Source organism: Mus caroli, unplaced genomic scaffold, assembly GCF_978045245.1.
Source record: "Mus caroli unplaced genomic scaffold, Mus_caroli_1 scaffold_6, whole genome shotgun sequence".
NCBI lineage: Eukaryota > Metazoa > Chordata > Mammalia > Rodentia > Muridae > Mus > Mus caroli.
Genome location: NW_028227261.1, coordinates 46,992,025 through 47,016,851, shown reverse-complemented (window position 1 = coordinate 47,016,851; position 24,827 = coordinate 46,992,025). Strand labels below are relative to the sequence as shown.

Below are 24,827 nucleotides of genomic sequence, written 5' to 3'. Positions count from 1 at the left end.
CTGCCTCTACCTCCAGTGCTGGGATTAGAGGTGTATGCTACCATGCCCATGTAGCCAGTGCTCTTAACAGTAAGACATCTCTTTGGTCTCAAAACCTAATACTTGTAAAAAAACAAAGGTAGGTGGGTTTTTTGTTCAACTGGTAGACATAAAAGGCATGAAAGACAGGTGCAAAAATGAATCATCTTTTGCAACCAGTAACTCATTCTATAGTATGAGTTTTGATATGTTTAAGAAGGAGTATAACAGCTGTAAATGATAATGGTGGTGATAACGAGGCTTGTCTTGAACATGAGTTAAGGAGTTGAAGATACTTGTCTTATTGTGAATGGATGTTCATTTATTTCAGTGTTGTATTGGCAGATTCTACAGAGCCATAGTGTTCCTGAATGTGATATTATAGAAAGGAGCATAATCTTAACTTTTCTTTTTTCCTTTTTTTTTAATTATTATTTTTTAATTGATTATTTTTTTTTACATTTCAAATGTTATCCCCCTTTCTGGTTTCCCCTCTGCAAACCCCCTATCCCATTTGCCCTCCCCACTGCTTCTATGAGGGAGCTCCCCCCAACCCCCATCCCCGCCTAGCATTCCCCTATATTGGGGCATCGAGTTTCCACAGTACCAAGGCCTCCCCTCCCATTGATCCCAGATAAGGCAATCCTCTGCTACATAAGCAGCTGGAGCCATGGTTCCCTCTGTGTGCTCTTTGGTTTGTGATTTAGTCCCTGGGAGCTTTGGAAGGTCTAATTGATTGATTGTGTTCTTCCTATGGGGTTACCAACCCCTTCAACTCCTTCAGTCCTTCCTTCCCCTAACTTCTCCATTGCCGTCTCCATGCTCAGTTTGATGGTTGGCTTCAAGCATCCACATCTGTATTGGTCAAGCTCTGACAGAGCCTCTCGGGACAGCCATACCAGACTCCTGTCAGCAAGTGTTTCTTGGCATCAGCAGTAGTGTCTAGGTTTGGTGTCTGCAGATAGCATGGATCCCTAGGTGGGGCAATCTCTGGATGACCTTTCCTTCAGTCTCTGCTCCACTCTTTGTCCCTGCATTTCCTTTAGGCAGGAACAATTTTGTGTTAGTATTTTTGAGGTGGGTAGGTGGCCCCATCCCTCAACCAGGGGCCATGCCTAACCTCTGGATTATGGTCTCTACACGTTGTCTCTCCCCTTTGTTGGGTATTTCAGCTTATGCCATCCCTGTTGAGTCCTGGGAACCTCTTGCTTTCTTGGCATCTGGGACTTTTCTAGTAGCTACCCTTAGTTCCCCATCCTCCCCTGCTACATTCCTCCTTTCAATTTCCTTACCCTCCTTGCTTCTCCCCATCTCCTCCCACACCTTATCCTGCTCCCCTTTTCCCTCCCCCTCCCCTGTCCCTTTCAGGTTCCTTCCTCCCTCTACCTTCCATGATTATTTTGTTCCCCCTTCTAAGTAGGACTGAAGCATTCACATTTTGGTCTTCCTTCTTCTTGAGCCTCATATGGTCTGTGAGTTGTATTGTGGGTATTCGAAGCTTTTTTTCCCCAAATATCCACTTACTAAGTACATACCACGTGTGTTCTTTTGTGATTGGGTTACCTCACTCAGGATGATATTTTCTAGTTCCATCCATTTGCCTGCAAATTTTATGAAGTCATTGTTTTTAATAGCTGAGTAGTACTCTATTGTGTAAATGTACCACATTTTCTGTATCCATTCCTCTGTTGAGGGACATCTGGGTTGTTTCTGGCTTCTGGCTATTATAAGTAATGCTGCTATGAACATAGAGGAGCATGTGTCCTTGTTATGTGTTGTAGCATCTTTTGAGTATATGCCCAGGAGTGGTAAGAGAAGTATGAGGTGCCAATAACTGAGAAGCAATCCATTCTAAAGTGGTTTCTAAAATAAATTGTTAGAAGAAATTAGATGCCAAAGATCTTGATTATGTTTATCCTTGATTCCTACAGTGATAAAAGAGTAAGTGAATTATGGGTATTGATAGTACAACTGGATCAAGCATCACTTGTTTGAGAATGGGCTTTATTGAGAATTCTTGAACTTAAGCCTCCCCAGTAGACAGTGAATTAATTAATTACAGGTGAAGTTTCTTAAAGAAAAACTTGACTTTAAAATAAAAAACTAAATGAAGATAATAGTAATCTAGGCTGAAATTAAAACAGTATGTATAGAGAACTTTCCTGCAAATTAGAATTACAAATTATGATTCCACCTGAATGAGATGCAGACATACATAGACATAAGATTTCTTTTTGTGTGTATAGTTTTGCATATATTACAGTTGCAAGTAAATTGACTTATGTTCTGAGCTTTTTGTTTCAGGTAATACTTTTGTGTTTATGTAATGAGTGTTTATATGATTAGACTTGATTGCTTTGATTTACAATTGAGTAATATTATCTAATAAAAATCAAAGAAAGTAATATACTTTAATTCCAGAGAATTTGTTTTTGTTGGTAGAAGATTCTAGTTTTTTTGGCATAAGGTTAAAAAACCCAGTTTCTATAATATGTAATATATGTTATTTCTGGTATATAAATACCTCAACAGAATGCAGCATTTTTTTTACCACGTGTATAGTCCATAAATTTGATGTTTCTTCATCAGTATAATTGTTTCTATTAATTTTATTTTAGAGAAAAGTAGACTGATTAATTTTAATGTCTCTTTTACTGTCACTTTCTTGGATTCACAGCAAAATTGGGCAGAATATAGAGTTCCCACTTTAATTCTTGTCCTTCCATGTATGTAGCCTACCATCTAAACTTGGCACTACAGTGGTAAATTTATTACAACTGATGACTCTACACCAACAATGTCATCCTGCAAAACCCTTAGTTTCAAGCAACATTTGTACTTGAGAGTGTTCATTCTGTGGGTTTAAGTAAATATATAATAACGGAATTTAAAAGTTTATTTACTTGAATTTGTTTATATTTCTCATGTTTAGAGACTCCAGTTTGAAGTAGGTTATGGTATAAATAGGCCTTTTTGGTAGGAAATCATGCAGGTGCAAGACTTTATTTAACCAGAAGATACTATAACTTTTTTTAAAAATTAATTTACTTATTCACTTTATATCAATATCAGATCCCTCTCTCCTCCCGGTTCCCCCTCTTAGAGTTTCTCCCCCATTTCCTCCTCCTATTCTCCTCTGAAAAGGGTGGCCCCCCTGGGGATCCCCCCTTGCACATTAGTCACTGTAGGACTTTACTTATGGTGCATAAAGATTGAAATTCTGCAGCTCTTCAGTTTTTTATTTCCTTGCAATGATAGAGGCATATTATTTCAGGTTTTATCTTTCTGTTAGAAATTCTTATGAGGTAATATACAACAACTTTGTTTTTATAAAAAGCTTATTTTTGTTGTTGTTGTGGATGTTTTGTTGTCTTTTATAGTTTTAGGTGGCCTTGAACTAGTTATGTAGACCAGGCAGGCCTGGAACTCAGAGAGATCTGCCTGCCTCTGCCTTTTGATAAATGAATATTTAAACCCTTTTCATATACTTTCTGAAGAATGTTTATTTAGTTTCAAGAACACATTTTAAAGTTTAAAAAAAAATGCCTAATAAGTAAACATGTTTTTGCATTTAAATAACAGATTTTTATTTTTAAATCCTATAGTTTGCTTGCCTAAAGTAGATTTGGAGCAGTTCATACACCTGAGCCCTGCTATTTTACAACGTCAGATTGGAAAGAGTCAGATTTTCAAATAATGGAAGAGCCTAAGACTTCTAAAAACGAAAATCATGAACCAAAGAAGAATATTATTTGTGAAGAAAGCAAAGCAGTTAAAATTATATCTAATCAAACCTTGAAGCCTAGAAATGATAAGTCAGAAATTGGGACCAGCTCTCTGAATAGAAACAGTAGTAAAAAAACCAAGCAAAATGATATTTGTATAGAAAAAACAGAAGCTAAATCATGTAAAGTAAATGCTGCCAGTGTTCCAGGCCCTAAAGATTTGGGGTTAGTACTTCGAGATCAAAGTCATTGCAAAGTGAAAAAATTACCAAATTCACCCATGAAAGCCCAGAAGGGATCTTCACAGACAAAATTAGAAAAGGCACCTAGTTTACAGGCAAAAGCAGAAAAAGTACCAAAGTCTCCAAATTTACCAGTAAAAGCTGAAAAAGCGCCCTGTACAACAGCAGCAGCAACAACAACAGAAAAAGCACTTAATTCACAGAGAAAAGAAGAAAACACACCCACTTCTCAGATGAAATTACAAAAGACACCCAGATCACCTTTAGAGCCAGAAAATGTGCCCAGTTTACTATTGAAAGAAAATGTGAAACAGACAGAATCACAACAGACTGGGAAGAAACTTACAAGCTCCTTTGTTTCTATGGATAAAAGGAAGAGTGAAGCTCTCCAGGGAGAAAAGTCAGCTCTGGAAAACTCCTCACTATCTCAGAAGCAGCAGACTCAGACAGATAATGTTGCTGATTCTGATGACAGTGCTTCAGGGATTGAAGATACAGCAGATGAATTGAGTAAGTATAAATACACATAGTAATTTCCACAAGCTCCATTTTGGGCAGGATTTTTTCTGAATTAATGTTCTGTTTGTTTTTTTTTTTTTTTTTTTCCTGGTTTAGCGCTTTAATTACAAAAAATTGAAAACAAGCAAAACCTTTATTATTATCTGTGTGTATGCATGGGTCTTAGTTATAGGATATGTACATAATGAGTTTAGTGGGTGTTTCTGAGTACTCTACTTACTGATATTAGGGGTCTCTTATCCTTGTCTGGACAAGGATGTGTGTTACATCTTAGGCCTTCTACACTATTTAGATTTTTTAAAAGATGGTCTCATTGTATATTACAGACTGGCCTTGAACTATGTAATTCAAACTGGCCTAGAACTCTTTTTAAACTTTTAAATTTATTATTAATTATGTACATATATGTGTATAGGCGTGTATGTGTGTGTGTGTTTTACATGTGCATTCAGAGGCCAATAGTATTGAATCTCCTGGATCTAAAGTTACAGATGGTTTTGGATCACTTGGTATGGGTGCTAGGACTTGTACCTGACTCCTGTAAGAACAGCATATGCTTTTAACTGCTGAGCCATCCCTCTAGCCCTAGCCTTGAATTCTTAAGAATCCTACTATTTCAGACATGTCTGATTGTGAGCCACCATGTGGTTGCTGGGATTTGAACTCAGGACCTTTGGAAGAGCAGTCAGTGCTCTGACTCGCTGAGCCATCTTGCCAGCCCTTCAGACATCTCTGAAATGCTGGGGTTACATGACCTCACTGCTGTACCCTGTTCTCCAGTCTTTAAAAACATAATCTTAGTAATATATTCTTATTCATATGTATGTGTGTGTGTGTAAGTATATGGTTCCTATTTGTAGTCCAGTTTTGTGTTCACAGTGGAAAATGGAAAGAAACCCAACTCTAGGTCTCAAGGTCGTTTCCTGTTTGATGGTATAATATAAAACTAATTTTCAGTGGTTAAAAACTTGAGAAAGTACATGATTTAATTTTGTTAAGTGTGAGACTGATTATAAATGTGATTCAATATTGATTAGAGCAGGAATTTGAGGGTGTGATACAATATCAGCTTTCAGGGCCTCTTTTGGAAAATGAGTCTTTTAGGTTATAAAGAACATTGTGTGTGATTTTGAGAGACTTTTAAGAGGTCAAAGATAGTTCTATATAAAGTTTTCTATTTTATTTGTCTTTTAAAATCTTTTTGGCTCAGTACACCAGAATTTTTGTTCAGGAGTTAAAGTAGAAGCAGAGATTAAGATTTAAACTGTTAGCCGGGCAGTGGTGACACACACCTTTAATCCCAGCACTTGAGAGGCAGAGGCAGGTGAATTTCTGAGTTCGAGGCCAGCCTGGTCTACAGAATAAGTTCCAGGACAGCCAGGGCTATACAGATAAACCCTGCCTGGGGGGGAGATTTAAACTGTTAAAATTTACTTGAACTATTACTGTAATTTTTTTTTTTAATACATTGGGATCCTCTGTTTGTGTGTGTGTGTGTGTGTGTGTGTGTGTGTGTGAAAGAGAGAGAGAGAGAGAGAGAGAGAGAGAGAGAGAGAGAGAGAGAGAGAGAAAGAGAGAAAGAGAGAGGGAGATTGAGATTTTTTTTTAAAGAGTGTCCTTCTGTGATGTACTGTACCAGGCTGCCCTTGATCACCTTGGTGCTGAGATTATAGTCATGGTCGCCACATCCGAGTTTTACTTCTGTTTCAAGATGTTTTGGCTGGCTTTGGTGGCCATTCTTTTTATAATATCAGTACTAACACTAAGGAGAAAGAGGAAGGTGGATCTCTGTGAGTTTGAGGCCATCCTGATTTACATAAAAGGTTCCAGGCCAGCCAGGCTTACCTGTAAGCATGAACCACCACTTTTAAGCTTTGTTTTTACTTTCAATTAATTATCTAAGTATATGCATACTTTCTTCCTACTCTCCTCTGCTCCCCTCTGGTTTATCAGAGTTATGTAGCTTAGGCTAGCCAGAAATTGCTGGGTAGCCAAAGATGACCTCATCGTATCTCTACATTCCAAATGGTAGGATGCTCAGCGCTCGCTCTCTCTCTCTCTCTCTCTCTCTCTCTCTCTCTTTCTCTTTCTCTGTGGGAGGTACTCTTATTTTGTTTTGATTAAATCAGTAATTTGCGAGAGGCAGTTGTTTTTATCACTGGAGAATAAAATTGATGTAAAAATAAAAATAAACTGGGTCTGGACTTTAACTCACCGAGTAGAACAGTTGCCTAGGATGCATAAAGCCCTGGAGTTGATTGCTAGCACCCTTCTCAATTTTTTTTTCTTTTACAAATGTCTTAATATAGTTTGTAAAATGTTGGTAAAGAGTTCAGAAATAAGACTGGTGAGTTGTCTCAGCAGTTGAAGGCACTTGCCATTAAGTCTGATGACCCGAGTTTGGTTTCTGGAACCCACATGATAGAAGGGAAAGAACTGACTCCCTGAAAATTGTCCTCTGACTTGCACATATTTCCCCCACCCTCAATATATATATATATATTCACACATGCACACACACACACACACAAACACACACACTCAGAAATAGCTACCTTTTCATTTCTAGTAGGTTACAGATAATGGTCTGTATTTAATTGGGTTTGCTTACAGTGTCAGAGGTTTAGTCCATTGTCATGGTGGGGGCAAGGTGGCACACAGACAGGTTTTGGTGCTGGAGAAGTAGCTGAGAGTTGGACATCTGGATCTGCAGGAAGCAGGAGAAGAGAGAGAAGACTGTGCTTGGAATAAGATTTTTAAAACCTCAAAAAAGCTCACCTAGTGGCATACATCCTCCAACAAGGTCACACCACTCAGTCCTTTCAAATAGTGCCACTCCCTGGTTACCAAATACTCAACTCTGTACTCATTCAAGCCACCACAGTGATCTGTGGTGCATAGTTTGGGTCAGTTTACTAGTTGCTATTTTAATGTTGATTCTAAAAAAAGGAAATAATTTCATACTTTTAAAAAAGATAACTTTATGGGGGCTGAGTTCAATTCCCAGCAACCACATGGTGGCTCTCAACCATCTCTAATGGGATCTCATGTCTTCTGGTGTGTCTGAAGACAGAAAAATAAAATAAATCTTTTTTTAAAAAGATACTTTATTTTTCACAGATTTATTTATTCAGTATATTTATATGTGCTGCCTGAGTTTTTGTGCACTCTGTGCAGATAGGTATCTGTGGAGCATCAGATTCTTTGGAAATTGAGTTACCTGGTATGGGTGCTAGTAATCAAACCTGGGTTTTCTATAAGAGCTTTAAGTGCTCTTAAGCACTGAACTATTTTTCCACCCCTATTTTATTTGTAATTGTGTATATGTCTATATGTTGGTATGTGCATCTGAGTGTGGGTGTCTAAGGAAGCCAGAGACCTTTGATCTCTTAGAGCTGGTATTATAGGTGGTGTGGGTATTGGGAGTCAAAATCTGCTTCTCTGGAAGACTAGTATATACCCTATATTTGATGTAGGGTCTCGCTTTGTAGCCTTGGATCCCTTAGAATTTGCTGTAGACCTGGTTGGCTTGGTGTTAATGGAGGCCAGAAGAAGGCATTAGATCCCTAGGACTGGAGTTACAGACAGTTTTAAGCTGTCATGTAGGTGCTAGAAATAGAACCTTGAAAAGCAGCCAGTGCTGCTTTTATTTTATGTTATTTTTCTTTTATTTTTTTTCCTTGACAGGGTCTCTCTATGTAGCTCTGGCTGTTGTGTGATTCACTGTGTAGACCAAATTGGCTTTGAAGTTAGAGAGATCTGTCTGTCTCTGCCTACCCAGTGCTGAGAGTGGGGGGGTGGGGGGGGAGGATATTATCATGCTTGCCTACCACCAATGTACTTAATTGCTCAGCCATCCATCTCTTTAGTCCCTTAGTATTCCTTTTTTTTGTTTTTGTTTTTGTTTCTTTTTAAGACAGGATTTCTCTGTGTAGAGCTAGATGTCCTGGAACTTGCTCTGAAGACCAGGCTGGCCTCGAGCTCCTGAGGATCTCTTTCTGCCTCTTGAGTATTTGGGATTAAAGGTGTTTACCACCACCACTTGGCTAGCACTGCTTTTTAAAAGGATTACATTTATTCATTTATTTTATGTATGGGTGTGCACATGGTGTACATATGTGGATATGAATTCTGGGGATTGAATTTAGGTCATCAGGCTTAGTGGCCTGGCCAAGTCTTCTCAGCCATCTCATGAGCTTACCATGCATATATCTTATTTAACATAAACTAACAGCTTGTACAACAAAGTAATGTATACAGAGTTTACCCCCATAGTTAAATGTTTATTGTTTTATCATTTTTAATGATGATAACTGATTGCTTCTTTTGTAGGTAAAATGAAGAGTGAGGAATCTAACAAAGAAAATTCTTCTGAGATGGACTATTTAGAAAATGCCACTGTGATAGATGAATCTGCTTTGACACCTGAGCAGAGGCTAGGCTTGAAACAAGCAGAAGAACGTCTAGAAAGAGATCACATCTTTCGACTTGAAAAAGTATGCTATGCTATGTTAGTTACTGAGGGGAAATATATGCTTTATGACTTTTTCTAGAGTGTGACACTTAACACTTTGTATCACTTTTATTGATGAGACTCATAGTATTCTGGTCTCTTAGGCAACACTCCACCCCCAGTCAGCCAATGTACTTGTAAAATCACCTCTTTTTTGCTTGTTGGTTTTTTGCTTTTTTTGAGAAACAGTCTTATTGTGTAGTCTTGGCTGGTCTGGAACTCACTATGTAGACCAGGTGGGCTGTGAGCTCAGAGATCTACTTACTTCTGCCTCCTGATTGCTGAGATTAAAGGTGGGCCATCAAGCCTGGCATAAGTTGACTTTTATTTATTGTAGGCATTAACAAACTATGATCTATCTCTTGGTTTTGTTTGAATATGGAGATATATTTTACTTCCTTTTTTTGTAAATAGTTAGTGGGACACAGCCATACTCATTTTTTTAATATATTATCTATGGCTGCTTCTGTGCTGTGATGGCAAAGTTGACTGGAGACCATTTGGCTTGCTTAAAATATTTACTGTTATCTTTCTTTTCCCCTTTCCTTTTCTTTTATTTTCCTTATTTCTGCTTCTCCTTTTCCTATGCATTTTCCTTCCCTTCCATTCCCTATTGTTTGCCTTTTATGACTGTAGCCTAGGCTGTACCTCATAAAGGTTCCTAAATGTTGTGATTGTATGAACGAATGGTCATGCCTTTCTAGTATTTACTGTTTTTCTTATTTTTAAAAAATATTTATTTAAATTTCTAATTATATGTATGTGTATATTATTTGTATGGGATATGTGCATGTGAGTGTAGGTTCCCTTGGAAGCCAGAAGAGGGCATCAGATGGAGCCAGAGTTACACATGGCTGTGGGATGCCTTATGGAGTCTGGGAACTAACTTGGGTCCTCTGGAAGAGCAGTATACACTCAACTATTGACTCATCTCTTCATTCCCTATGTTTACTATTTTTCAAAGCTTAAAATATTTACTAAAATGCTACTTGGGTTGATTTAAAATAAGCTGCTGACTGATTATTTATTCCTTCACTTAGTAAATATGGAGTGCTTGTTATACGGCACAGCTGTGCCAGACATCAGGTGTATATCGAGTAAAAATGGCTGTTACTTTCCATTAGAAGTTAAAAGTCTAGCTTTAAATATAGTTCATTAGCAAAGCATTTGCCTAGCAAGCAAAAGACATTAGATTTAGTCGTCCCCCCCCACAATTTATTCAGTTATTCAGATGGATGAAAATAAATTATTAAATACTAGTTTATATTATTATACATATTGTTAAATTCTTTTTCTCCTTTTACTGAATACTAGAAATAAGAAACTTTTTTTTAAACATGTGTAGTGCTAATTAATTTTTTAACCTGGAAACACATTCATAGGTTAAGCAATAAAAACACCACTAGATATTGAAAAATCAAAAATCAAATTGCAGAGAAATATGTACTTAAGTTTATAAATATGTATACAAAAGGTAGGACATTATTCTCAAAGGAATGCAAGTAATAGTATGATTTTATATAGTTTAGAAAAACAAAATACCTAGATTGATGAAAGAAATCCTTGTGAGAACACTTGTCCCATTTTGTATTTTATTTATTACTGTATAACAGTTGGTCCATAATTAGAGTTAGCATGCATATTAATAAAGCAGGTGGATTTTGGAGTCATCTGGTTTACCACTGTCACTTACTGGTAGGAAACAATATGCTATTTAACCCTTTTTAAAGGATTTTTTTTCCCCCTTTCTTTTTACTTAAAGTGTATCATAGGTGTTTTGTCTGCATCTGTGTGTGTGTGCATCATGTAGATGCCTGGTGCCTGCAGAGTCTGGGAGAGGGTATCAGACCCCCTGGAACTGGAGTAAAGAAAGATAGTTGTGAGCTGCCATGTGCATGTTGGGAATCAAACCTGGGTCTTCTGAAGAGCAGACAGTGCTCTTAATCTGTGAGTCATCTCTCTAGCCCCTATTTAACTTAATAGTTTCTTCATCACCTTCTTAGGACCAGGATCATGGCTCAGTGGATAAAGTGACTACCACACTAGCATAAGGATAGAGTTTAGATCTGCTAAATTCATATTAAACTAGATGTGGTAGTATATGTATTCTCAGCTGACGAGAACAGTAGAATATCTAGAAGCTCACGAATCAGCTAGCTTAGTAGACATGATAGTGAATAACAGACCCTGCCTCAAACAAGATAGAAGGAGAGGAGTAATAGCTGAGGTTCCCCAAGTACACATGTGTGTGAACATATATACATACCACCTAGCTCATAGAACTGTTGTGTTAGATAGGATAATGTAAGTGAAGTTTTTGACATAAAATATAGTATAAAGATTAGCTAGTCTATATTCACTTAAAATTGTTTTTTGTTACATAAACATAGACATAGAAGTAGGCCTCTGTGATATTTATTCCAAAATGAAATACCATCCTAGTATTCTTCCTTTTTACTCAGTGTTCTTGTCTGAAGTTGGGTTTCTCCCGCCCCACTAAAAGAATCTAGACATGGTCTGTCCACTAGCATTTTAATCACAGATTTCACGACTCCCTCAGTGATCTCATCAGTACTTTATGGCTTTGTTAGGTATTAGGTGTATATGTTTTCACTTCCCAAATTAAGCTCTTTATTACTCTGCCACTTTTGTTACCTCTTTTCTGGGTTATTTGCAGTATGCTAATGACTCGGAATCAGTCTTTCATTCCTGTTCTTAGAAAACAAATGGTTCTTTTAAAATAAAGATTAGAGCTGTATATTTATTCGCTATTGCCTCAGGGAAATAGTTTAATACTTGAGGTTTAAATCCTTGTCAGTAAAATAGAGAAACTTAACAGTCTTAAAAATTAATAATGCTTTATAAATGTTGAGTTTGTTTCTAGTAGTCTATGGTAGGACTGTTTCTAAATTTGATGCAGGTTTCTTATTAAAGGATATCATTTATTGAGGCTGTAGAGATGGCTTAGTGTTTTAAGAGCATTTGCTATTCTGACAGAGGACCTGAGTTCAATTCTTAGTACCACGTTGTGGTTCACAGTGTCTCTGTAATTTCAGTTAAGAGGATCGATCTTGACACTATCTTCTGGGGCCATCATATACATGCAGTGCACTTAAATACTTTTAAGCCAAATTCTTACATACATGGAATATGAATAAATAAAATCTTTTTAAAAAGAATATATAGGGCTAGAGAGATGACTCAGTGCTGTTCCAGACTGCTCTTCCAGAGGTTCTGAGTTCAATTCCCTGCAACCACATGGTGGCTCATAACCATCTGTAATGGGATCTGATGCCCTCTTCTGGTGTGTCTGAAGACAGCTACAGTGTAACTTGTGCATAAAATAAATAAATAAATCTTTATTTCCGTCCCCTCCAAAAATAATATATATTTCCAGATGAGAAAACCCTTTTGTCAGGCATTCCATTGAATATTGAAGATTAATCTGAAATAAAATGCTAAATATTGCTGAAATTTTAATGTAAGACAATAGAAACAGTGATACAAAATTAGCATTTTAAAGCTTTCTTTTTATTTAATGCATATAGGTGTTATTTTTACTGTAAAGGAGTGTTGACTTTGGACTTAAGATACATATGAACTGAAATTCATTATGTCTTCAGTACTATTGAATTGGTGTGAAGTTCCAAGCTTCATAGTTTTTATATCTATAAAATAAAAATATTAATCTTACTGGATTATTAAGAATTAAAATGACAATTATATATGAAGGATTTGGCATAGTGTCTGATACCTTCTACCACTTATTTTATTATTTTGAGAAAACAAAATTATGAGTGAAGTTCCGTGACTTGTAGTTTTTTTGGGGGGGGCTGGGTGAGGAAAGGGTTTATTTGACTTACACTTCCATACTGCTGTTCATCACCAGGGAAGTCAGGACTGGAACTCAAGCAGGGCAGGGAACAGGAGGTGATGCAGAGGCCATGGAGGGATGTTCTTTACTGGCTTGCTTCCCCTGGCTTGCTCAGCCTGCTCTCTTAAAGAACCATGACTACCAGCCCAGAGATGGTCTCACCCACAAGGGGCCTTTCCCCCTTGATCACTAATTGAGAAAATGCCTTACAGCTGGATCTCATGGAGGCATTGTGACTTGTATTTTAACGTGCCCAAATTGTTGTTCTTTCAGAGCATTTACCTAAAGAGAATATCAGTTTATTCTCATGATACTGTGATTGATTGGAACATTTTTAGAACTCAGTCTTGGAAATTGTCTTCAATAATGTGATCCATTCATTTCATATCTCAACATAAGGGTATATTTTATTTTTCAGAGTACTCATAAAGACCAAAAATTAAGTTTGAAATTGATTTTGAGGACAACATTGGAATAAGATTTAAGGAGCAAGATGATATTAGATAAGTAGTAGTAAGCCTATTTAGCATTTTTGTGCTACAGTTTGAAGTTAGTATTTGATATTCTATAATGACTATCTTGAAAACGTTAATTATCTTGAGTATATTAGTTCTGACTGCTTATTAAACATCAGTGTTCTTGCAGTGCTTACTTGGTTTCTTTCTTGTGGTGCTAGTGGGTGTCTAACCTGAAGTCCTAGCACATGCTAGGCATGTGTTCTACCACTGAGCTTCATAGCAGCTCCTCAGTGCCTTTCCAGTCTCTTACAGTTATATAATCACATTGTTCACTTATCTAATCTATCACTTCTTGGATTACTGAAAAGGTGTGTTTTTAAACTTGTTTCTTCAGCGGTCACCAGAATATACCAATTGCCGTTATCTATGCAAACTTTGCTTAATTCACATTGAAAACATCCAAGGAGCACATAAACATATAAAAGAAAAACGACATAAGAAAAATATTTTGGTAAGTTACTTTTAAAAATGTTCTTTATTTAGTATTTGAATTGTAAAAGCATACTAGGCAATTTTCCACCTATGAACCTAATAAAGAAGCATGCTTTGAGTCTTATATCAATAACTAAAGCGATAGCCTTGAAAGCTGTGATTAATTTATCTCCTGTGGTTAGAACGAACCTTCTAGGTTCCAGTTTAATCATGCTAAAGATAGCTGAACTGGGGCCGGAGAGATGACTCGGAGGTTAAGAGCACTGACTGCTCTTCCAGAGGTCCTGAGTTCAATTCTCAGCAGCAACATGGTGGCTCACAACCATCTGTAATGAGATCTGATGCCCTCTTCTGTTGTGTCTGAAGACAGCTACAGTGTACTCATATGCATAAAATAAGTAAATAAGTAAATCTTTTTTAAAAGGACATGGTAGCTTTATTTTTATTTTTTTAATTAGGTATTTTCTTCATTTACATGTCCAGTGCTATCCCAAAAGTCCCCCATACCCTCCCCCACCCACTCCCCTACCAACCCACTCCCACTTCTTGGCCCTGGCGTTCCCCTATACTGAGGCATATAAAGTTTGCACGACCAATGGGCCTCTCTTTCCACTGATAGCCGATTAGGACATCTTCTGATACATATGCAGCTAGAAACAGGAGCCTCGGGGGGTACTGGTTAATTCATATTGTTGTTCACCTATAGGGTTGCAGACCCCTTTAGCTCCTTGGGTGCTTTCTCTAGCTCCTCCACTGGGGGCCCTGTGATCCATCCAATAGCTGACTGTGAGTATCCACTTCTGTGTTTGCTAGGCCCCGGCATAGTCTCACAAGAGACCGCTATATCAGGGTCCTTTCAGCAAAATCTTGCTAGTGTATGCAATGGTGTCAGCGTTTGGAGGCTGATTATGGGATGGATCCTCGGATATGGCAGTCTCTAGATGGTCCGTCCTTTCGTCTCAGCTCCAAACTTTGTCTCTGTAACTCCTTCCATGGGTGTTTTGTTCCCAATTCTAAGAAGGGGCACAGTGTCCACACTTTGGTCTTCGTTCTTCTTGAGTTTCATGAGTTTCACAAATTGTATCTTATATCTTGGGTATTCTAAGTATCTGGGCTAATATCCACTTATCAGTGAGTATATATATCATGTGAGTTCTTTTGTGATTGGGTTACCTCACTCAGGATGATGCCCTCCAGGTCCATCCATTTGCCTAGGAATTTCATAAATTCATTCTTTTTAAGAGCTGAGTAGTACTCCATTGTGTAAATGTACCACATTTTCTATATCCATTCCTCTGTTGAGGGGCATCTGGGTTCTTTCCATCTTCTGGCTATTATAATTAAGGCTGCTATGAACATAGTGGAGCATGTGTCCTTCTTACCAGTTGGAACATCTTCTGGATATATGCCCAGGAGAGGTATTGCTGGATCCTCCCGTAGTACTATGTCCAATTTTCTGAGGAACTGCCAGACTGATTTCCAGAGTGGTTGTACAAGCTTGCAATCCCACCAACAATGTAGGAGTGTTCCTCTTTCTCCACATCCTCGCCAGCATCTGCTGTCACCTGAGTTTTTGATCTTAGCCATTCTGACTGGTGTGAGGTGGAATCTCAGGGTTGTTTTGATTTGCATTTCCCTGATGATTAATGATGTTGAACATTTTTTCAGGTGCTTCTCAGCCATTCAGTATTCCTCAGGTGAGAATTCTTTGTTAAGCTCTGCACCCCATTTTTTAATGGGGTTATTTGATTTTCTGGAGTCCACCTTCTTGAGTTCTTTATATATATTGGATATTAGTCCCCTATCTGATTTAGGATAGATAAAGATCCTTTCCCAATCTGTTGGTGGCCTTTTGGTCTTATTGATGGTGTCTTTTGCCTTACAGAAGCTTTGGAATTTTATGAGGTCCCATCTGTGTAAATCTTTTTTTAAAAAAGGAGAGACTCATAAAATTAAATCTCTCAGGTATAGTTAGTTTGTCCATCTTCTGAACAGCAGCAGCAGAGAGAAGGCACAGCTCCATTCTGCCACCTGCAGTAGCATGAGGAGTTCCCTTAATTTTTTAAGGAAACTGGATCTTTGGCTTTAATTCAAAATGGAATTCCAGGACAATCAGTGTGAAGTAGAATTGGGATTTATTAAAAGACTGTTGTATGTATTTATGGGGGTGTTGATGAACTGACTTGTACTGAGGTCACGGGAAGACTTTGGGAGTCCTGCTCTGTCAGTCTCTGTCTGCCTTATTCCTTTGAGATATGGTCTGAACCTGGAGCTAGGCTTCCGGCCAGGAAGTCTTGTTCTTCCTCTCTCATCATTGACTCCACAGCTGACTTTTTAGATGGTTGTTGGAAGCTGAACTCAGGTCCTCCTACTTTTTCACCAATCTTTATTTCCAGCCCTCGAAGACATCTTTATTTTGAGAATTCCTTAACTTTTATTATAATTTATTTTGTGCACATGGGCACACATGCCATAGTATACATTCGGAGGACAGAGGACAACTTTCAGGAATATGTTTTGTCCTACATTGGATTCTGGGATTAAACTCAGATAGTTAGGATTTGGTGGGAGGGTCCTTTACCCACTAAGCCATATCCCTTTCCCCCTAAAAGTCTTTGAGACAGGGTTTATGTGGTTATGTTGAAGAGGCTGGCCTAACTCCCTTCCTGAGAACTAGGATTAGAGAGTGTACCACCATGTTCAGAAACACTTTTCTTTTTTTTAGACAGGAGTTCTTTGTGTAACTCTGGCTGTCCTGAAACTTCCTCTGTAGACTAGGCTGGCTTTGAACTCAAAGAGATACCTCTGCCTCCTAAGGGCTGGGATTAAAGATGCACTCTATTCCTGGCCGGCTTCTGCATTGTGTCTTAATGTAGATTTTAATCACCTAGGTTAAGAAAAAGGAGGCCTTAGGAAGTAAGGCATACCCAAGTTTATTGGTGTGGAGTTTTCAAAGAGCAGCATTTCATTATCCTTATAACAGTCACATGTAGTATTTGAATGGGTTTTGAGTCTTCGGAACCTTTTGTGTCTTCAAAAGGTTGCTAGTGGAAACTAAATGTGATTATAGGGTGATTCCTGTGGGGTACCTGACAGGATTAAAATTGATAAGGTATAAAAGCCTATTAGGAATCTTAAAGTTAATTTCTCTTTATTTCTTTCTTGAGATTTTCAGAAAATGTCTAGCCAGGAATGAAGTCCTTCCCAAGATCAGGTCTTCATGTCTGTAGCCTTCATGGCAAACATTTATTGTGTGGACTCTGGGACGAGGAGCTCTTTTCATCTCCTGCGTCCATGTAATTTTTCTTGTCTTTCTACCTTGTCTCACATACCCGCTTGATATTTATTGTCCACTTACTAGATGTAAATAGTGGTGAATATGATAATCATGGTTTGTGTTCTTGGAGTTCCTAGTACTTGGTAAATAAGGGTTTAGGTATAGTGCATCTTATTAGAGGGAGAAATGTGCTAAGGAAATGTACAAGGAATTTTTCTTGATCTAGAACAGGGAAGTGTACCTGGAAAATGATCTTTGAGCTGAACTTTAAAATAGCAGTTTAAAAAGCAAAACAGTAATGTGGGACATTAAAACATCATAATGAAAGATCTCTATAGAAGAGTTGACATGTGTAAGGATATGAAAGAATCCAGTAAGATTGAAGGAAAGAACTAGAAGGAAATGGCATGATATGAAGCTTAGAAGTATAGACCATAGACATCCTTACCAATTTTCTACTTCAGAACTTGTAATTTCAAAATTATTTTTTTAATATCTCAAAAAACATTTGAATAGAGTACTTTTCTAAGTATATTGGTATATTATTTAATTTTCTCTTAAAAAAATATAATATGCCAGGTGTGGTGGCTCAAGCCCTTAATCCTAGCACTTGGGAGGCAGAGGCAGGCAGATTTCTGAGTTCGAGGCCAGCCTGGTCTACAGAGTGAGCTCCAGGACAGCCAGAGCTACACAGAGAAACCCTGTCTCCAAAAAACCAAAAACCCGCCTAATGTATTGCCTAAGACTCAGCTCAGATAACTTTGCTGGGAGAGTCCTCTTGCCTGATCTGTCTGGGTTATAGTCCTCTGCATTCTCATAGAAACTTTTTCATAGTTTGGTGGTAAAACCTAATATTCTGTGTGTGTGTGTGTGTGTGTGTGTATGTGTGTGTGTGTGTGTGTGTGTTAGGGAGTACTCTTACAATCATTTGACTTGATACAGTCTGCATTGAGTAGATACGATTGATAACTTTCTGTTATACCTAAGAGCTGCTACAGAATCATCAGCCTTTGTGTTAGTTTTGATATAGATTTTCCAGAATTTATTATACTTCATAGTACAGTAGAACAATTTTTAAAACATTTTTCTTTTAAAATTGTTATTTTTGATATTTTATTCATTTATTTATTTACTTTTGTGTGAGTGCTGCCTATGGGAGCCAGCAGAGTCCAGGAGAGGGTGTCAGGAGATTGAGTTATAAAAGCAGTTGTGAGCCCCTTGATATGGGTACTTGGGAACTGAAGTGGGGTCCTTCACAAAATTTGTTATTGATTTTTGTTTTTTTTCTTTGTTTTTTTTAAAGACAAGATTTCTCTGTGTAGAGCTGATTATCTTGGAGTTCACTCTGTAGACAAGGCTGGCTTCAAACATAGAAATCTATCTGCCTCTGTCTCCCAAGTGCTAGGATTAAAGGTGTGTGCCACCACTCCTGGCTGCAGACCACACTTTTTTTTTTTTTTTTAAGATTTATTCATTTATTATATATAAGTACACTGTAGCTGTCTTCAGCCACCCCAGAAGAGGGCATCAGATCTCATTACGGATGGTTGTGAGCCATAATGTGGTTGCTGGGATTTGAACTCACGACCTTTGGAAGACCAGTCGGTGCTCTTAACCTCTGAGCCATCTCTCCAGCCCCAGACCACACTCCTAAACACTGAACTCTTTCTACATTTGCTGTAAAGCAGATTTTAAAATTTAATAAAATGATGTAATTATAATCTAAAAAAAATTAAAACGTTAAAAAAAAACCTTACTAGTAAACTCCCTTGCTGTACCTTTGATTCCTGTGTCCTAAAAGCAACAGTTTTTCTTTGGTTCACTTACTTACTGCATGTTTTATTTCTCGTGTGCAGAAGGTAAATATTTGTTATTTCTAACCTTTCTTAAGTATAAGGATATTAAAGTGGAAACTGTTATTATTGTGAAACATTATACTAACAGGAAAAACAAGAAGAGAGTGAACTTCGGTCTCTTCCATCTCCTTCCTCTGCTCACTTGGCTGCTTTAAGTGTTGCAGTTGTTGAGTTAGCAAAAGAACAAGGAATAACAGATGATGACCTCAGAATCCGCCAGGACATTGTGGAGGAAATGTCAAAGGTTATAATGACATTTTTACCAGGTACCAGATTCATTTTATATATTTAATTCATAGAATCAAAAATATTCTTTTACTTCTTGAATTAGGGTAAAGTCAATGTATTCCTCCTTTTTTTTTTTTTTTTGCTTCTTAAGAGTAGATGAATCTAAGTGAGTTAGGAATGACCTTTTTGTACACTAATTTTTTTTATTTGTTTGTTTATGTGAATGCTTATGTGCTTATTCGTGGGCATGTTAGTGTCAAATCAGTGGACAAGTTCTTGGGTTGCTGGGATTTGAACTCACGACCTTTGGAAGAGCAGTCGGTGCTCTTAACCGCTGAGCCATCTCTCCAGCACCAGACCACACTCTTAACCACTGAACTCTTTCTACATTTGCCATAAAGCAGATTTTAAAATTTAATAAAATAATGTAATTATTTCCTTGTGCTGTTTGTGGTCTGGGATGGATTCTGATTCTTAGGCATCAAGCACCTTTGCCATCTCACTCTCTTGGAATTGCTTCTATTAAAGTATCACTTTTTAATAAAAAAAGAAAATTTCATAATTTTGTAGTTTGAGAAAAAGGTTTTAAAATGCAAAACATAGGTAATTTCTTACTGGTCAGGTATATTCTACTTTGGTCTATTGATTATAAAAATGTGTATGTGTATATGTTTGCTACACATGTGCCAGGTGCCTTCAGCAGCCAGAAGAAGGTGTCAGATCCTTCAGAGCTTAAGTTACAGATGGTTGGGCACCTCTTGGTGGAGTTCTGGGAACAGAACTTGGATCCACTGTAAGATCAGCAAGTGTTCTTAACTGATGAACCATCTTCAGCCCCTGAGTACAATTGATTTTTGAGTGAATTTTAGTGTTTTGTTCAATTATTTTCAATATAGACATTCTAATATCATTAAATAAATTTTTTTTTCTGGGGGGTGGGGAGCAGCAGGATTTCTCTTTGTAGCTCTGGCTGTCCTGGAACTCACTCTGTAGACCAGGCTGGCCTCGAACTCAGAAATCCGCCTGCCTCTGCCTCCCGAGTGCTGGGATTAAAGGCATGCGCCACTACCGCCTGGCCTGTTATTTTTTTTAATGTTTTTCTACTTAAATAATGCATTGAATACTGATTAGAATTGTTAAAAAGTAATTCAATATTATTTTAAAAACAGAACTTACATTTTTATGATTTTAATAATATAGTGATGCTTGAACAGTTTTAAGTTTGAAAAGTATACAACTGAATATGAATGTTAATTTTCTAAGAGACTGACTCTGCCTGGTCAGTACCCTCTTCACATGCTATTTTCACTTGTTCTGTGATGTGATTCTTTGAAATTATGCCTTTTTTCGTAATAACACACTAGGTAATCTGAGAAAGACATGTGTAGCTTCTGTTGATCTTGATAGCCACAAAGTTTTTCTGTGTTTTAAGTTTGCAGCATCAGTTGAATTGGAGTTACTTTGTATTTGAAAAAGTGTTTATATTGACTGTCTGATCCTTTCCTTAAAGTTGGTTCTTATGTAAGTATCTAATAGAATACATTATGTGACAATAGCATTGCTAGATGAGTACACTTGTTTGCTGAATATTTTTAGACTGTTTCTAAATGACCTATTTTAATTTAAAGGTTAAACTTTTATGGTAGTTTTTTCTCTTGTTCTTTGTTCTGGTACCCATAATTGTTATTATGATACCATTTATGCCAGAATTAAAAGACATGGGATTGAAGTAATATATAGTTTCCATGTGTTTTTATTTATCCATTTTGACGTCTATGTATGGGGGCTAGCATGAGTTTATGAGTAGTCTGTGTGTGAGAATGCCTTCTAGGTTAGAAGAGGTGTTGCATGCTCTGGAACTGGAGTGACAGATGGTTGTGAATTGCCATTGGGTGCTAGAATTGAACTCTGGTTGTCTACAAGAGTAGCAAGTGTTCCTCACTGCTGAGCCATCTTTATGGTTTCCAGTGCTTTGTTTGTTTTGGTTTGCTTTGTTTTAATACTCCTATTTGCAGCTTCATGCTTTTGTGTTTTTTTCCTTTATTTCAGAATGTTCACTGAGGTTGTATGGTTCATCTCTGACAAAGTTTGCTCTGAAAAGCAGTGATGTTAATATAGATATAAAATTTCCTCCCAAGGTAAGTAATTGAAAAAGAGCCTTCTCTTTATAGTACTTGATAATTTTAATGGTTTATCTTTTCACAGAAGGAAAGGAGGAAAGAAAAACCATTGGCCATGGAATATTACCATGAAGACTAAATAGTTTTTAAAAGTTACTATTACATTTCAAATAAGGGAGGAAAAAAGCCAACAGAGAAAAGTAGTAAAAGGGAGAGTGTATTTGAGCTTGTTTCCCAGTTAGTACTTCTGGTAAGCAGTGCTGAAAAGTAGAAAGATTGAAACAAGAAAACTGGGTTTAGGGGGCTGGTGAGATGGCTCAGTGGGTAAGAGCACCCGACTGCTCTTCCGAAGGTCCAGAGTTCAAATCCCAGCAACCACATGGTGGCTCACAACCATCCACAACGAGATCTGACGCCCTCTTCTGGAGTGTCTGAAGACAGCTACAGTGTACTTACATATAATAAATAAATAAATCTTTAAAAAAAAAAAAAAAAAAAAAAGAAAACTGGGTTTAAAACCTGACTAAATAAAACTGGAAATGGAGGCACATACCTTTAATCCCAGCACTCAGGAGGTAGAGGCAGGCAGATCTCTGTGGGTTCGAGGCCAGCCTAGTCTACAAAGTGAGTACAGGACAGCCAGGGCTTTGTTACAAAGAGAAACCCTGTCTCAGGGTTGGGGGTTGGAAGCAAACAAAAAAACTTGGCTGAGTAAAAACAGATTACTTGATCTTTTTGTTTTCCTGAATTTAAAAACAGGGCTAAAAGCAGTTTTTAGTTGTTTTTGGTTATTTGAGACAGGGTTCCCCAGTCTACTCAATCCTTGAATTTATAGTGATCTTCATGCTTCTGCCTCTTGAATGTTGCTATTATAGGAATGCAGCATCATATTAGGCCATAAAGTGGTATTTCTAAGAACCTGGGTCACATTCTGGTGTATATAATCCCTTGGTTCCAAATGAGGTGCAGTGTATCTGTTTTTTGAGACAAAGAACCTTTCATTCTGTCTGCCCTGTGCTTGCATTTAAAGTGTGCTCTGTCACATCTGGCCCACTTTTTAGGTTATATGAGATGAACTCAAGCACGTGGCCTGATAAATGATAAATATTTATATAAGAAGTAATAGGCTACTAGCAGTTATTAGTTATTAGTAGCAGTTAGGTTATTATTAGTAGTGGTGTTATTAGCAACAATATCAATAATACTCGATGTGCTTTGAATGTGCTTCGGCAGCACATATACTAAAATTGGAACAATACAGGGAAGATTAGCATGGCCCCTGTGCAAGGATGACACGCAAATTTGTGAAGAGTTCCATATTTTTTTGAAGAGGAAACTAGGAAAGGGGACAACATTTGAAATGTAAATAAAGAAAATATCTAATAAAAAATGATACTTAGCAATAGCTTTGCTTATTTTTGTTAAACTCTTAAATCAGTCAAGGGTTGGCAAGATGTCTCAGTGAGTAAAGCACTTATTTACCAAACAAGTCTGGTGAATCCACATCATTGGAACCCATCATAGCAAGTTGAAAAAAAGAGAATCAACTTATATATGTTTTCTTCTGGCCTCCACACATGTGGCATGCACCCCACCCCTTTACATACAGTAATACAAGTCAGAATTTTATATTTGTTTTAGGGTTCTGTTTCTGTGATAAAACATCATGACCAAAGCAACTTGGGGAGGGAAGTATTTATTTCATTTAATAGTTTGTAGTCCATTCTCCAGGGAAATTAGTGTAGGAACTCAAGGCAGACAGGAACTGAAACAGAGGCCATAGATGGATACTGCTTAATAGTTTATATCTCATGGCTTACTTGATCTGCCTTCTTATAGCACCAAGGACCACAGCCCAGGGGTGGCACCACCCTGCAGTAGTAAGCTGGGCCCTCCCACATTAATCAAGGGAGAAAAATTCCTTCAGGCATGCCTACAGGCCTGTCTAGTGCTCATTTTCTTAATTAAGGTTTCCTCCTCCCAAGTGTGTTGAGCTTATGCCAAGTTGGCATAAAACTAGCCAGAACAATGCTTAAAGTTTTCCTTTTTAAATACTTTGTACTCAAAGATGTTTGATTTGAATGAAAATTTGGCATTTAAATTTCTAGTCTTTTAGCAAATTTTTCTATTTTCCCTTGAATAATAGTTCTGCATTTGTTGTATTCTACTTTTCTAAATAAGATTTGTTGATATAAAAGTAAAAATATTATTCTGATGGTAATATTTTCAAACCCAGAGCATGAGTTTTTAATGTTACTTTTTAATCAAATTGAATTCTCACTGTCCTTCTGCTTGCCCATTTTAATGAAACTTTTTAGATGAATCATCCAGATCTTCTGATACAAGTACTTGGAATTCTGAAAAAAAGTGGTAAGTTCCTTGTTTTTCTTCTTTTATAAAAGTCTATTTTTTTTAAAACCATATGCACTGTGTCGTTTACATATAGCAAAGTTAAAATTGCTATCATGCATAAGAATATAATTTGTATATTTATTTAGTAGGATACCTGGTAATGTAATTTACATGTTGGTTAAGTTAGATAAACTATATCAAAGTTGAAAATTTAAAAAATGTAAGTGCTTCATCTAATGTAAAAGTAGCTTTTAATACTCTTTTTTTTTAAAAAAAAGATTTATTTATTTATTTATTTAATGTAAGTACACTGTAGCTGTCTTCAGACACTCCAGAAGAGGGCATCAGATCTCATTATGGGTGGTTGTGAGCCACCATGTGGTTGCGAGCCACCATGTGGTTGCTGGGATTTGAACTCTGGACCTTCAGAAGAGCAGTCGGTGCTCTTAACCATTGAGCCATCTTGCCAGCCCTTAATACTCTTTAAAGTAGTTTTTAATGTTTCTCTGCAGGATTTACTTATTTAAATATTTATTTCAATGTTTGGGATGTGTCTTAGTGTTTTACTGCTGTGAGCAGATACCATGACCAAGGCAAATCTTATAAAGGACAATATTTAATTGGGGCTGGCTTACAGGTTCAGAGATTCAATCCTTTATCATCAAGGCAGGAGCATGGCAGCATCCAGGTAGGCATGGAGCAGGAAGATAGGCATGGAGCAGGAAGAGCTGAGAGTTCTACTCTTTATCTGAAGGCTGCTAGGAGAAGACTGGCTTCCAAGTAGGATGAGATCTAACTAGGATGAGATCTCAAAACCCATACCCACAGTGACATACTTTCATATTTATTCTAACAAGGCCACACCTCCTAATGATGCCACTCCCTGGGCCAAGCATATTCAAATCACCACAGGATGGAACCCAGGGCCTTGCACTAGGCATGTGTTCTGTCAGTGAGCAGTCACTTTCTTTCTTTGTTTTTTTTTTTTTTTTTAAGATTTATTTATTTATTTAATGTAAGTACACTGTAGCTGTCTTCAGACATCCCAGAAGAGGACATCAGATCGCATTATGGGTGGTTGTGAGCCACCATGTGGTTGCTGGGATTTGAACTCTGGACCTTTGGGAGAGCAGTCAGGTGCTCTTACCCACTG

The 24,827-nt window shown here is 37.4% G+C and overlaps 1 protein-coding gene and 2 non-coding genes across 8 annotated transcripts in view; all 3 read left to right on the top strand.

Moving 5' to 3' along the window:
• Tut4 (terminal uridylyl transferase 4) overlaps positions 1-24,827 on the top strand; it is a 99,754-nt gene that overhangs the window by 14,504 nt on the left and 60,423 nt on the right. For all 6 annotated transcript variants that reach the window (XM_085839109.1, XM_021159720.3, XM_029476801.2 and 3 more), the window contains exons 2-7: positions 3,624-4,495; positions 8,837-9,000; positions 13,744-13,860; positions 19,063-19,240; positions 21,252-21,340; positions 23,641-23,692. In XM_085839109.1, coding sequence (XP_085695235.1) covers positions 3,715-4,495; positions 8,837-9,000; positions 13,744-13,860; positions 19,063-19,240; positions 21,252-21,340; positions 23,641-23,692 — 1,381 coding nt within the window. In that variant the 5' untranslated portion in view covers positions 3,624-3,714. The remainder of the gene's footprint in view (positions 1-3,623; positions 4,496-8,836; positions 9,001-13,743; positions 13,861-19,062; positions 19,241-21,251; positions 21,341-23,640; positions 23,693-24,827) is intronic.
• Positions 118-245, top strand: LOC115031040 (small nucleolar RNA SNORA40). Its single transcript, XR_003836618.1, has one exon. It is a non-coding gene; the product is annotated as a small nucleolar RNA SNORA40 (small nucleolar RNA).
• Positions 22,544-22,646, top strand: LOC115031071 (U6 spliceosomal RNA). The gene has a single exon (XR_003836636.1). It is a non-coding gene; the product is annotated as a U6 spliceosomal RNA (small nuclear RNA).